The sequence below is a fragment of the Syzygium oleosum genome, unplaced genomic scaffold (genome assembly GCF_021117445.2).
Source record: "Syzygium oleosum isolate NSW1041296 unplaced genomic scaffold, Sole_v2.1 Sole_v2.18, whole genome shotgun sequence".
In the NCBI taxonomy this organism is placed as follows: domain Eukaryota; kingdom Viridiplantae; phylum Streptophyta; class Magnoliopsida; order Myrtales; family Myrtaceae; genus Syzygium; species Syzygium oleosum.
The window spans coordinates 2,275,410-2,290,251 of NW_026607502.1; the positions used below are offsets into that span (position 1 = coordinate 2,275,410).

The 14,842-nt window shown below is 40.8% G+C and overlaps 1 protein-coding gene across 1 annotated transcript; it reads left to right on the top strand.

Moving 5' to 3' along the window:
• The first annotated feature begins 784 nt into the window (after window positions 1-784).
• On the top strand, window positions 785-5,890 carry LOC115663038 (GDSL esterase/lipase At5g45910-like). Its single transcript, XM_030585091.2, has 5 exons — window positions 785-1,043; window positions 1,422-1,637; window positions 3,379-3,527; window positions 4,204-4,480; window positions 5,671-5,890. Exons 1-5 carry the CDS (start codon window positions 800-802, stop codon window positions 5,883-5,885), a joined length of 1,101 nt encoding a protein of 366 aa, XP_030440951.1. The 5' UTR covers window positions 785-799; the 3' UTR covers window positions 5,886-5,890.
• The last annotated feature ends 8,952 nt before the right edge of the window (window positions 5,891-14,842 follow it).

Sequence of the window (14,842 nt, forward strand, 5' to 3'; positions counted from 1 at the left end):
TTTTAAAGTTTTTAATGGCGATTTTGGCGCCATGAGCTGCTATGTAAGAGCCAAACTGGCTTTCCATGGCTAAATCAGTATTTCCATAGGAATTTTTTACATCAGGATCAACTTGAACAATGAGATATGTATAGTTCAAGGACCTGATTGGACTCAAACCATTCAATTCCAGTCTACATGTACAACTCATTATTCTTCAATTCATAAGCCTGTGGTGGTAATGTCGGTCACCCTTCGACTGCAGTGTCGCCGATCCACACGAGCAAGACACTAGGCGTGCATTCTTAACGTTTAATTGAGTAAAAAATTTATGTCCTTGATTATCTAGAAAAAAAGACGAGAAAGTGATACAATTACAACGAAATGCATTGTTTCAACGTTGTTTGTGTTAAAGACTATACCATGGCCAAAGTTGCACAAGCGGCAAAACACAAATGAAACTTCTAAACCAAAATTAAGAGAGTAAGATAGGCACTTGAAGGTCGTTTCGCTATGTCGTTCTCGTTCATTTCAGTTGATAACCACGCCAGCTGTAGAATGTTATGATCATGAAGAATGTAATAGGATAATTCATAACACGACTATGAACATATATAGAATAGATGAGAATGTGAAAAATTCCGCACGTCATCTACGTAATACAAGATCCTGAATATCTGACCCCGCCATTTAATAAAAGGGTGCCATTTCTCGTTGAAACTGTATTGGGAAGGTGAGATTGCTCTATGAGATAACGTAAGGGCTCAAGCTAAACCCTAAGCAGACTCTTCCTTCATCGAATTCTCTAGTGTTGCGCGACATGAAAGCAATGAACATACTAGTCTTCTTCTTGTTCTGCTGCCTCTCTTCAAAGTCCGTTTTGTCGAGCCCCGGTCACTACAATGCAATCTTTAACTTCGGCGACTCTCATAGCGACACCGGAAACTTCCTCCTTTCCGGGGCACTTGCATTTCCAGTCATAAAAAATCTCCCTTATGGGGAGACTTTCTTCCACCATGCAACTGGTCGATGCTCGGACGGACGCCTCATTATCGATTTCATAGGTATTCCGTTGTAATTTGTTCTTTACAGTTTTCGATCACTCATGTTAAGTGATATACTATAAATGCAGTTTGATGTATTCCGTTGTAATTTGTTCTTTACAGTTTTCGATCACTCATGTTAAGTGATATACTATAAATGCATTTTGATCCACTTCTTAATAAATTAAGGTTTCAGAAAAAATACGATTTCACTTATAACTCGACAGCACATTACTACAATGCTATCTCATACGAAAATAGTTTCATCTGGCTTTTTCAGACAGCTTTGTGTATCCAATGTAACTCCTATTAAAATGCGATGAACGAATACCCTCCAACTTTTATGCTCCTAATGAAGTATTTTTAATCCCATGATGAACATAAATTATGAAAGTGCAGCTGAAGCATTTGGACTGCCATATCTTTTACCATATCTGGCAGTAGCCAAAGGTTCACCTGTTCGTACGGGAGTGAACTTCGCAGTTGCTGGTGCCACAGCGATCGACTCGTCTTTCTTCTCTGCACAGCAGATTGTGTTGTCGACCAATGACTCGCTGAATGTTCAGCTTGGCTGGTTCAAAAATTTGAAGTCGTCTCTCTGCACTACCAAACAAGGTAAATTTCTCCCTTTCATAGTGAAAAGTTTCAGAGATTAATGATTCATTTACCCCAAACAAAATAAACTGATGCATGCAATATGTATCTTTTGACACATATTAGGGAAATAACCGTGAAAAGTGAAATGTGTACACTCTTTGTCTATGAATAAACCTATCTATAGATTTAATATTTTACATATATAGAGATGTAAATGGGATAATCACAAAAAAAATCTTAAATCTATTGTACTTGTACCGATTCAATCATAAACCTTTCAATTTAGCTAATTTGTCCTAAACTTTTTGACAATTTCTCAATGTAATCTATTTGGCCAATTTTGGCCAAGAATCACTGACATGGACACCAGCCGTCCTACTTGGCACAGTTGATGCTGAAGAGGATAATTTTTTACAACTTTTTAATATTATTTTCGAGTTTTTTTTTCTTTCTTCATTGTTTCTTTTGTTTGATTTTTTAAATGAGGCCTACAACTATCATAGGTAAGGGTGTCGCAACCCTCGCAAACCACTGAGTGAGGCTCACGGCCCCTCGCCCAGGCCCTCACCGACTACTGGGCCTGGGCTCATGACCCCTCTTCTAGATCTAACGATGGCCGGCGAGGGCATCCAAACTTTCACTTGTGACCGACAACCTTTGTCGAGGCCATGGACCAGCGAAGGGAAATTTAAAAAAAAGAAAAAAAAAAAGAAAATGGAAAAAAAAGAAAAAATTCATAAAGTATTTAAAAAATTATAAAAATGATCCGCGTGAGCGTCGATTGTGCCACGTAAAACGATAGGGGTGATCGGTTCTAGGTGGGTTGGTTCCCACCCTAGAACCGAACCAGAAGGGTTGATTCTCAGTTTGTGGAACCGAGAACCAACCCACCTGATCTTGGAACCGACCGTGCCTCCTCTTTTTTTTTTTTCCTATTCACTGCAATACTACAAGTGTTGTTACATAGTCTAAACTATTGCATGAGTGATGTTAATTGAACAAGCTCATAATAAGCTAAACTTGATGATCATCTCCACAAACAAAGCTATAATGATCATCAAGAACCAAGTTTGAGAGGTGTCAGTTGCGAGGGGAGCATAAGCGCTGCATGATTGAGACTGAGAGAAGTGAGAGTGAGAGTTGGCTTTGCTGGGCTTTGATGCTTACAACTTAGAGACGTGAGAGATGAGCGTGTGTGATTGAGTCTCAGTGATAAAAGAATGGGAATCGGGGTTTTGAAAATTTGAAAAAAAAAAAATTGGTCCAGTTTGGGTGGTCCAGGTGGGTGGGTCCACACCTAGAATCGGGGACTGGACCGATATTCACCGGTTCCAAATTTAGGAGCCGAGAGCCAAACTTGTTCTTGCGGGACTGCTTAGAACTAGCCAGTTTATTCCGGTTCTTTTGCTCAACTTATAAGACGACCGGCGTTTACATCAGCAATTTTCCAGCCAAAATTGGTTAGAAAGACTGCATTCGCAAATCATCAAAAGGTTTAGGCTAAATTGGCCCAAATTAAAAATTTTAACACTAAATTAGTATAAATGTAATAGATTTAGAATTTTTTGGTAATTTTCCTAAATGTAGTTCAATGACGGACCAAATGAGGGGCTAGCTATGGCTGTCACCCCCTTCTGCTGCTTGATGCTTAGTGTAACTTTGATGGAAACATGTGCCATAATTGATCAAATCACACATAAAAATTCCTTTATCTTGCCTCCTTGAGCTGTGCTATAAGTTTTCATTTTTTTGGGTGCAGAATGTGATGAGTATTTTAAGAAGTCTCTGTTTCTGGTGGGGGAGATAGGTGAAAATGACTACAACTTTCCCTTTCTCTTTGGTCGAACCATTGAACAGCTACGCCCTTTGGTACCACAAATTGTTGGAGCCATCACTCGAGCCGTCAGTGTATGTCACACAAACTTCGATTTTTCACATGTATTCCATATGAAAGCAATCTGAATTATGTTTATTAATGGAGAAATGACACTAATTTGGGCTTCTTTTGCCATCACCATATCAGGCACGCATTATGACATAAAGATATAACGAGAATGTTTTCATTGGCACGAGCTTAACATTAAATTCACGTAATAAAACTAAGGATTGCTTTGAATCATTACGTTTCATCTACGAGCACATATTGGTTAAACGCTTTTTTTAGTCATGTGCTTAGCATTCAATTCTCGCAATTAAATCAAGAGTCACTTTGTGAGCACGTTGAATAAGAAATAAAAAAGAAATGCCTTTATCACTTCTCTATTTGGAAAAACTTCTTCTTTCAATAGCCGTACAAAATGTAACCCCTAAAAGTAATGATCAAGAGGAAGTTAAGATGTCACAAAGAAACATTGACATAGCCAAAATGGTGACTAATAAACATTGACCTACGGTCATGGTGACTATTAGAGAAGTATGATCATGTGGTATATGAAGCAGATCCCAAAGTGATTTACGTATACTTACAAAATGATCCATATGATTTGTCTCGAGATTGCTTCTTTTTTTTTTTTTTCATTTCTCACTATTATCAAGTTTCCTTTTTATTTTTCTTTTTGTCCTTGAATCATCATGACCATAACAGATGCTGATAGAAGAAGGGGCTGTGGATCTGGTGGTGCCAGGACAGTTCCCGACAGGCTGCATCTCCGCCTATCTAACTTTGTTTCAAAGCGCTAATATATCGGCATATGACCCAAGAACGGGGTGTCTCAGGGCTTATAATACTTTATTCAAGTATCACAATAAGTACCTCAAGCAAGAATTGCAAAATTTGAGAGAACAATACCCTCATGCAAGGATTGCGTACGCTGATTATTATGGTGCCTCCATGTCTATCTATCGCACTCCAAAACTCTATGGTGAGCCTTCTTTATAACTATCTTTTTTCCTCTCATGTGTCATTGTCAACGCATATTTTTTTTTACTTAAATCTAATAATCTTGTAATGAATCGTGTATGTATGACTTTATTTTCTACAATCCATCACCATTCATATAGTAATTATAGATTTATCTTCAAATAACAATCGAGATTCATAATTATAAAGATGATTCTGTAAAAAAAAAAAAGAGAGAAACACCACAAAAAATCCCCAATTAGTATACACGTGCCTACTGCCAACTAATTTTTGTGTTTTGGGTCACAAACACTCCAAACTAGTACAAGCATGCCATATTTATCCCAAACTAATTTTTATGTTACAAAACATCTCGAATTGATACATTCGTGCCATAATTACTCTAAGTTTATTGCTCCATTCAATTTGTCACCTTGAGAAATTCCATATCCTTAATTAATCTTTCTCATTTAGATCTATGTCGTACATCTCTTCAAATATGGGCATTTGGCAATGTAGGTTAGTAAAGTGCCAGAGTTCCATTGTAGCTGATTTGCACGGCAGGGAGTGATTAATATCAACTGAACCCCTTAATTGTGGAAGCAACCAAACGTAGTTTCACATTTTAATTTTTAATAGTGGAGCTTATTATCGTACTGATGTTAACAAGGGGGTGACAGCTTACCTACGTACTTGATTTCCGGCTTCATTTCTATGCTAAAGTTGTTAATGAGTGTTCAAGACAGTAAATAGGAAACCAAATGAAAAAAATATATTGTAATTTTCTTTATCATATATATTTTCAATCCAAAAAAAAGCCTTACTTTTTTCGTATTATTGAAAACATTCCTTATCGGTTACATGTAATGCCATGGGAGCTCTTTAACAAGTACCCTGTCTTTTGGCTTCTAAACTAAAACCCGGTGCTAAAAAAAAAAAAAACTAAAACCCAAAAACTGAAAGAAAAAATACATCGATTTGAAACTCCCGTGCCCTTTCTGGAAAGAATAGCCGTAGTATTTCTTTGTATATAGCAAATCACATAGAGAACATTAGGACATTTTGGTTCATGTCATTGACATGACCACACATGTAGTAACATAATTTGTCTAAAATGTCTGGACATGAAATAAATGAAGCTGTACTTCATCGTTATTGACGACCAGGAGATTAACCTGTTCATGCCATAAACGTACGTGTGCATTCACGCAGGCTTCTATGGAGGGGCACTAAGGGCTTGTTGTGGAGGAGGTGGTCCATACAACTTCAATATGTCAAGACTATGTGGTCAGACCGGCTCAACTCTTTGCAAACTTCCATCGGCTTTTGCCGATTGGGATGGGATTCACTTCACCGAGTCTGCTTCTCATCACATCGCCAAAGGGTTGATCTATGGTGGCTTCACATCTCCACCACTCCTATCTTAATTTAATTAGTTGCATTACACAAAAAAACGCAGTTGGACAGTTGCGTCTATCAAAGGTTACATATAAACATATCACGAATGTCCTTTTTTTTTAAAGTTTATCTCCCAACTTCACATCCTATTTGTCTAGATAAAATTTACTAAGTTTGGTGTCTCCTCATATTTTGCCATATTTGACATGGTATGTAAGGTAATAGTGCCTAGTTTTCTCATTGAAAGTGTCGGCCGTCATGATGTACCAGTTATGATGACACGTAGAATGTTGTATCTTCATTTTGAATCTATGAAATTTCACTTCAAAATGTGATAGTGTTGTTATATTGGTCACCTTATAAGGGCAGGTACTTGACTTCCTCCCAATCCAAGATGAAACAGGTCAATCTTAGTCATTGATCCTGTGAATGTCACGTGAATCCCACAAAGTTTAATTGTTGTGATTGCACCTGATTCTAGATCGGGGGCAAGAATATCCCATATATCAGGATGAAAAAATTATATTTTTTAGTTAAAAAATGTAGATATGTAATAATTCGTCAATCACAAGAAATAGCTTAGCTTATGTTGCATTAGTTTAATACTATTTTCAATCTTAAAGCCTGTTTGGTATAACTATGATTGAGGAATCTATGGTTGAACTATAGTTATGTTCATACTATGAAGTGATATAACTTGTGTTGTATTAGAACGCGTAAGCTAACCGGAGCATGCAATTAAATCAAAACGAAATCACCAGATATATAAAAGAAAAACAATAAAGAATACATGAGATTTACATGGTTCAATTTGAGTGCCGGTACCTACTTCACAAGGAAACCCAATAGCAAATAATTTACTAATCAATTGGAAGAATCACACAGCTTCCTCTTGCTTGCTCTACTTTATCTAATATCATAGTAGTGTGTGTATTATTCCTATCCAAAATATGAGGCATTTCTTTTTGGAAAACTTGCTCAAACTAAAGATATATTCTCAACAACTTGTGTGTTTGGCATGGTAGCCTTTTGAAAATCACCACAAGTTGCTACAATTTTGAAGGTGCTGCAGTTATGAGGTCTTTACCAAGCATTTTGGGCTGACTGTGCAGTTGCGTGGAAACGGTGAGCACGCACTCGTTGTTCGTTCGATTGGGCTGAAATTTTGTGGGAAATGAGTCAATAAATAGGGGTAGCTTGTTAAAATTTCAGCCTAACTAGATATCGGGAAGTCCACTTTTGGAGGCCCAGCCTGTTTGGTTCGGTTTTGGGGAAATGCCTTTGGTAAAATGCAAAGGCTTTTGAGCTAAAAGGGTTTTCCGAAATGCAAGTAGTATTTTGTAACTGTGTATTTTAAAATCACATTTGAAAGCAATGTTGGCCTAAATACCATTTGGTAAAAATTATTTGTAAAAGACTTTTGCTGATATTTAAAAAAAAAAAAAAAGCTGGCCAACCACCCGACGGCCAGATCTGGTCGCCGACCAGCCTCGCCTGACCTCAGGCAAGGCGGCCTGATGTCGCGCGACCTCAAGCGGCGGTCGCTTGGGGGTCGCGCGACCTTGACGACCGCCGCCTGAGGTCGCGTGACCTCAAGCGGCGATCGCCTGGGTGTTGCGCGACACGGGCGACTGCCGCCTGGGGTTGCGCGACCCAGGTGGCGCCTGAGGTCCGGCGACCTCACGCAGCGGTCGCCAGGGTCGCGTGACCCCCAGGTGGCAGTCGCTGGTGCGCTAGCCCTTAGGTGGCGGTCACCGGTCGTCAGACCAGCTGCTTGGGAAGATGATGAACTATGCCTGATTGCATTCCAAAAATACAACTTCCCAAGGCTCCTCGTGGACTCCATTCAGCCAAAGGCCCTTTCCAAGCTTTGGAGATACAATTGCATATCCTCAAAGCTTGCCAAACAACTTTGCATTTGCTTAAGGGATTTTAGAGCCCCAAAGTAGCATTCAAATGCTGAACCAAATAGGTCAATTACTGGTTTTTGTCTAGGGCGTGAGTCTACACTTGCTCAGAAAAAGGCAAACCCGGGAAGGTATGCTTGGAGCTAGTGCACAAGTCATATATCATTGGAAAATACACTCAAAGACGCTTGTTATGACACCTGGTTTGCAATCATCTAAGATTGTTTGGGCCTTCAATCAATCACGGAAAGACAAGTTAAAATTGTCGGGGAGAAGTTTCGAGTCCAATTATGGATTGGGATGGTCGAGGCTCTTCGGGATTGTCATTGACAAAAATTTAGCCGTTGGGCCCGAGGTTCTAATACTAAAATGTTCCTAAATCAAATATCTAGAAAAAAAGATCAAAAACTAATGATATTTTTTTAAGAAATAAGTTTCGCCACGATCGAGGATCTCGAATCTCGAATTTTATAACTTTAATCATCAGGAAAATTCAGGTACCAACAAAACCTTTTTCTCTTTCATTGCAAGAGGAAAGACAAAAATCCGTGCTCTTGGCTAAGCCCAGTCACCATCATGATCAATCATTTATGGCAGCCCACATGGTCAGATGGGCAAATCGTATTTGAATCATCAACCCAAATTCAAAGGCCGTAGGTAATCCTTGCATTGCAATTTTTGTGGAAGAGATGGTCACACCGAGCCTTGGTGTCAGCAAAAACTTAGGAACAGCCAATCTTCTCAATCGGATAAACCTACAATAAAGGCATGATTTTCCAAGTCAACCACGACGAGATCAACAGACATGATGAGTCTCATCTAATATGGCTCAAATAGAGAACAAGCCTTTTGCAGCAACATGGGAGCATAGGACTTTTAATTCTCCACATAACTTTCCCTCCAATCAGTAGCAAGTGTCATATCTCTTAGCTCTAATCCCACCAAGTAATGATATTTCCCAAAGTCCTTTAGCTTATGTGACAGGTATTTTTTTTTCTTCTCGAAACAATAAATCCTTGAGTAATAGATTCTAGTTGTATTGATGAGATGACCATGATTTGAATTCCTTAGAAAATTATCATCCTCATAATAGTCTGAAATCGCACTGTCAATTGGTGATACTGTACCAATGTCCCATTCTCCAAACCATGGAATCGCATCATCACAATAGCCATCTAACCGTGTTGGATACACCGCAACGCCCACCTTTATCTTCATCTAGGTTTCTTTTTTCATACCGAACCATGAAAGTTGCCCAGAAATCATGTTGATCACGATATGCATTCCTCAACAAATTCACAAAATACCATTCATATTAAAAGGGGCCACTTGTTGACACCTAAATTTTGATTACCGATTTAGTAAATTATTACATAGAAAATTCGGGATTAAATGTTAAACCCCTAAACAAATATATTTTCATTGAAATTGCATGGCATATAGACAATAGGTTCATTTGCATTAATAGGATTTATTAGAACATATTTTTCTTTTTTATTATTTTTAAAAAATATTTATAAAAAAAAAAAAAGCAAAGCCGGGCCATCCCGACCCACCTCTCCTTTCCCCACAGCCCAACCTAGCCATGTATTTTTTTCCTTCTTACCCTCACACAAGCATACGATAGAGAGGGCACAGAAGCAGAGTATGTGAGGACGGACGGGATAGGGGCAGGTTGGCCGAATGTCGGCCGGACAGTGGCAGGCCACCTTCCCAAATAAACGGTGCAGCGCGAATGGGACTAGCTGGGCCGGCTTAAAAGGGTGAGAGAGAGAGAGAGAGAGAGAAAAAACAAAGGGGGGTTCGGGAGTTGGTTCGGACTGTGACAGGCAGAGAGAGATTGAGTGAGACAGAGAGTGAGAGAGCTCCTCTAGCAACCACCATGCCCGTATCGTAGCCGACAACTCGCGGACGTCGCCCTTTCCCTTGCACCAAGCCTCGATAGGTTCTGGTTCCTCGGTTTTCGTTTTTGTTTAATTTGGAGGTCGATTTCCCAAGGATCACAGATCGACGGCACTAAGGCAGCTGGCCATAGCCCGACTCGTTTTGGGCTCGACGGCACTAATTGCAGCCAACCATCGCTCTTTCCCCTTTCGTGGCCAGTTTCTATTTTTCCCCAGTTTCTGGGCACATCAACCGGAGCTTATGGCCGTCCGGCTCGTGCGAGCTTTGGTCCCCAACCGTCCCTTGCTTGAATGTTGTGCACGTTCTGTTATTGTGTCGAGTGTCCCGGCTCGGATTCGAGTTTTCGTTGAGCCAGGAATACTTCGTTTTTTAAGCGCCCACTACCTGTTTGTTATAATGCTTCAGTGAGATCTAGTTTGGTCTTGCCATTTTGGCTTAAAACAGAGCGTCCTTGTGTTGATTCGTTTTGTTGAGGCGATGTTTTTGTGTTTGACATCCCCAGGTGTCGACCGTCTGGTGGTTTCGTCGCCTTTCCACCATTTCCTTCAACATTTCGCGTTCGGCCGCGAGAAGGATGTTTTTGGCTGCAATATCAATGTCGGCTGAGGAACGACGATCTAGGTGGAGAGGGTGTGGCTGTCGGTGTGGTTGGTGTTTACTTGGAATGTGGCCGTCATCGTGTCTGCCCACGGAGGCCGTGGACCTCGCGGATTGGGTGCGCGAGCGGCGCCCACCATAGACGTCACTAAGGCGTCGTCGGCCAAAAGGGGATCGAATGGTCGGCTGTGGCTAGCCAACCGCCGAACATCGCCTAGCGTGGGATCCTGGTTGACGTCGGCACTTCTCGACAACCCGGTGAGAGGGCCAGTCGAGAGAGATATCCCGCGGAGCAAAGAGAACGCAGAGCTAGGTTTGGATCCGAATCGGGCGAGGAGGCTGACTTGGTTCTATTTTTCTCCTTTGGGCTGGGCTAGAAAAATAGGAAATAGGTTTGGGTCGAGCTTGGTTTTTTAAATAGAAAAGTGGGCTGAGCCTGTATTTTCTTGTTGTTTTTTTAGTCTGGCCGGACTGGGCTAATGAGCCTAGTCTGGTGGTGGACCCGGGCCGAATCCAAAGATCCGACCCGGATCCACCTATTATTATAATATTATAATATTATAAGTTTAATATTTAAAAAAATTCCAAAATTCCAAATTTTTTTATTTTTTTTTCGGAAAATTAAGAAATGGAAATTGGGCTATAGAATTCCCTTTTCTTTCCGTTTTGTATGGTTAGTGCCATGTTTGGTTGCATGTTATTTGGTTTGCATGTTTGAATTGCGTGTGGATGTTTATAGGCATGTTGGGCCACTGTTTGCGCACTTCTGATGTATTAATTGTTGTTTCCTTAGCCTGGTTGGGATTAGAACCTTAGGATTTACAATTGATAACAAGACTACATGAACACTTTAGGTACTGTTTGAATAAGGTTAGGTACCGAAAGGGCACTAGTTGTGTAACTAATGTAATAAAGTCCTCGAACTCATTGAATCTTTGGTTCGTAGGAGTAAGACGATTCTTTCGTCGCTTTACTTGGGTTTCTAATTGACCCAACAAAAACTGTTTAACGGCGACTCCTAGATAAAATTGATCTGCATGTTAATAACTTGAACCTCAAGTCGCGAGTTGATATGTGCTTGGGAGAGCCCGAGTTAAGTCCTAGGTTTAGACTGTGTGTGGGGTGGTCGTGACACCACCAAAGTTGGATACCTTCATGAGGGGAGATCGCTTAGAGGCAGCCCAAGTTTGAGCTTATCAATTTATCCAGTTAGACCCATCTCCACTTAAAAGTTTAAGCCAATGTCCTAGGTTTAGATCGTGTGTGGGGAGGTCGTGACACCACCAAAGTTGGATACCTTCATGAGGGGAGATCGCTTAGAGGCAGCCCAAGTCTGAGCCTATCAATTTATCCAATTGGACCTATCTCCACTGACAAGTTTAAGATAATGGATTATAAGCCAACTGCGATATATTAACTACTCCACATTATATAAATTCTTTGATATGAGACTATTCTAACACAACTCACACGTGCACCTTAACAATTTAGATGGCAGAAAGCTATTTGATTAATGGAAAACGTTTTCCATTTACTGAAAACAACAAGTTTAGATTAGGGAAAACAACTTCCTCTTCTAGCCGAAAGGAAATCATTTTCCCTGACCTATCACTACGCGTACAAATGAGTAGAACATGTCCTTTATGTCTATTTCCTACTCTGATTATGTATTTCTTTTTTTCCTTCTAGAAGTCTCATCTGTATTTTTTTCATAAATCTTGCCTACCATATCCTGAATTTGCTTCATTTTATGCTTGTGTTCATAAAAAATACGATCATATATGATATTTCGCAACTATGGTTTTATAGTTTCCTTTTGAATTTCTTTATAATAAACAAAGAAAATGTTGATTTCAATTGTTAGTCAGTAAATGTCATTCTTAAATATACAAGCTGCCTTTAATGGTTTCACTTATTATTAAATACCATAAAACTAATTTTTTAACTTGTTTTTAGAATGAACAAACACGAAAAAATGGTTTACATTCTCTAATATTGAATTTCCTAAAAACTTTTCCAGCAACAAGAAAGTTTTCATGAAACATTATCATTAGTTTTTTAATTGGTCGACCTGGTTACAGTAGTATTGATGATGTTCGCTATTTGTGCTCACCATTTCTGAATAAGCAAAACTATTCTAAATACTCTGATAGAGGTAACATATATTGTAAATAATCCCAAGTCAATGCATATGATACCATGGTGCAAATGAAGAGTCGTCGGATGCTTGTAGGGCTTGTACAAGTTATCGCAATAAAATTCTCTCGGTTATGATTAGAATGAAGAGTATAGTCAGCCAAATTGTTCAATAACTTGACGCATTCAATGATCTTAATATAAAACATTTACGCTCAATGACGTGGCGTTGATTATCATTCTTAAGTTAATAAAGTCGTTTTAGAGATGGAAGAAAACGATGTCGACCTTTTAATTAATTGAATTTTGGAAAGTTCTCTCGAAGTCGTGCACGCGGTCTGCTTCATGACTCCTAAGTTAGTCACGTGATAGGATTTTATATTACTTAGGGTTAGCTTGTTTGATGGAAAAACCATTTCTTGGATATTGTTTTGGAAATTTCCAGCGTTTGGATAACAAAAGGCAATATTCATGGATAAAAACAACAAATTTAGATTAGGGAAAATGACTTCTCCTTTTAACAGGAAGGAAATCATTTTCCCAGGAGGTGTGCATGGTCTGGGTGGGTGGTTCCCACCTTGGAACCGAGAACCGTTCACTAAGGACCAATTCTGAAAAGTTGGAATCGGGAATCATCCGTTAGTTCCATGGACCCACCTGGGAATCGGAGCGAACCACTACTCCGGTTCTCGAGTGAGTCTATGGAATCGGTCTCCAATCTCCACAAAATTGCATTCATCAATCATGTAACAGTCTGAATTTTCGATCATTTTCCCGGGATTTAAGAAATGAATTTGACCAATGCACTATAGTGAGGTCTCACTCGGAAATGCGCATTCACGGGATGCTAACCTTAGGGGTAGGGCCGTTACGGGATTGAGTTCGCACGACCAAAGAACTCGACCTGGGTTCGATCTTCGACCATATGAATTGACGAGGGAATGTTTTGAGCCAACCGAGACCGGTCTACTTGATTGATCGTGTCCGAAGGGAACTAGCGACAGACCCTCGCAATTATATGACAACCGAGGTCGCCCCGGGTGGAGTAAACTTAAACGTGATTTGACTTAGTGTCGGTCACGGGTCGAGAGCGCGTAATTCCAAAGAGCCACCCGTTAGCCAGAGATAAGCTAAAGTCGCGATTGTTCAATTTTAGTCATTTCTTGGAATTCGGGCCCGGGAATCTAGAATTTTGAAAGTGACAATTTTGGACGGCCGATGACGTTTTTGGCTTGGCCAACCTTAGGGCCACCCATTTCTGCAAAAAAATGGATTTCGGTCCGGGGCCGGAAAAATTACGGTTTTGGCCCTGTGGGCACCGAGGCTGGATTCGGAGGCCGTTTGAGGTTATTTTTCGCGGCCAAGGTCATTTTGGGGTGGCCACGCACATTCAGAGTGATTTTGGCCAAAAATTGGAATTTCGACAAAAATTGGAAAAATAATATTATTTTATTCCCGAAACTTTGACGTGGATTTTCGAGGGCTTGCGCGATGAATTTCGCGATTCCGACGCCATATTGTGTTGGCCACGCACATATGGAACGCGTATGTGCGAAAATTGAAATTTTGGTTCGGGATCGGAAAATTACGAAAATGCCCCTAGGCCATTTTTGGACAATTCCGAATTTAGTTATTTTTTGGGGGTTAACCAAGATTAGTTAGGCTTAACTCAGGTCTGGTCAACCATGGTTAAGGACAAAAGACCATTTCACCCCCTAAATTATTGGATTAGATTGAATCCTAGCCTTTGGATCAAGGGCAAAATTGTCCAATAGCCCTAGATTTTGACACTTGGAATCCACTAATTCCATGTTGGACCAGCTTTGACCAGACTATATTTCTCTCTCTCTCTCTCTCGTGCAGACCCATTCGGCCATTTCCCAATTTTTCCTCTTCTTCCTCACCGTTTTCTCTACCGTGGGCACATTTCTGCATTTCCTGGTATTGTTCACAGACAGGAACGATTACCAGTGGGATTCTATGCCGCCCACCGCCGTCGCCTGACACCCTTGGACCTCCCTCTCACTGTTCAGCCACCACAGCACCGGTTTAAGTCCAGAACAGCCCTCTCTCTCTCTTTTTCTCTCTTCTCGTTACATGCTTGACGCCGGAGCTCCGTCGCGGAGCTCCGATCGCGGTCTCCGTCGACACCCGGCCGTCCGGCACGTCCATACGTCACCGCCCGGTACCGTCCATACAGTGTCCCCCGTACGGTTCTTGTTTCACCGTCTGTATGGATCATTGTTCACGCCGGACCGTACGGACGGCTTCCACCTCGTCGGCCCTGTCTCATGCCACCACAATGTCCGTACGGGGTGGTACTGTTTACCGCGTCGTACGGTACACTGTTCACGCCGTCCGTACCTCGCCGGCGACGCTGCTCCCGCTGCTGCTGCTGTCCCGGCCAGTTCCAGCCTCGTTCTGTCTCGCCTTTTTGGGTA

What these genes read in the sequence shown, in the direction of transcription:
- LOC115663038 (XM_030585091.2), top strand. Translation starts at nt 800, where the DNA reads ATGAAAGCAATGAACATACTAGTCTTCTTCTTGTTCTGCTGCCTCTCT. An exon ending in CCATCACTCGAGCCGTCAGT is followed by an intron (nt 3,528 to 4,203) that starts GTATGTCACACA and finishes TGACCATAACAG; the next exon opens with ATGCTGATAGAAGAAGGGGC. An exon ending in TCGCACTCCAAAACTCTATG is followed by an intron (nt 4,481 to 5,670) that starts GTGAGCCTTCTT and finishes GCATTCACGCAG; the next exon opens with GCTTCTATGGAGGGGCACTA.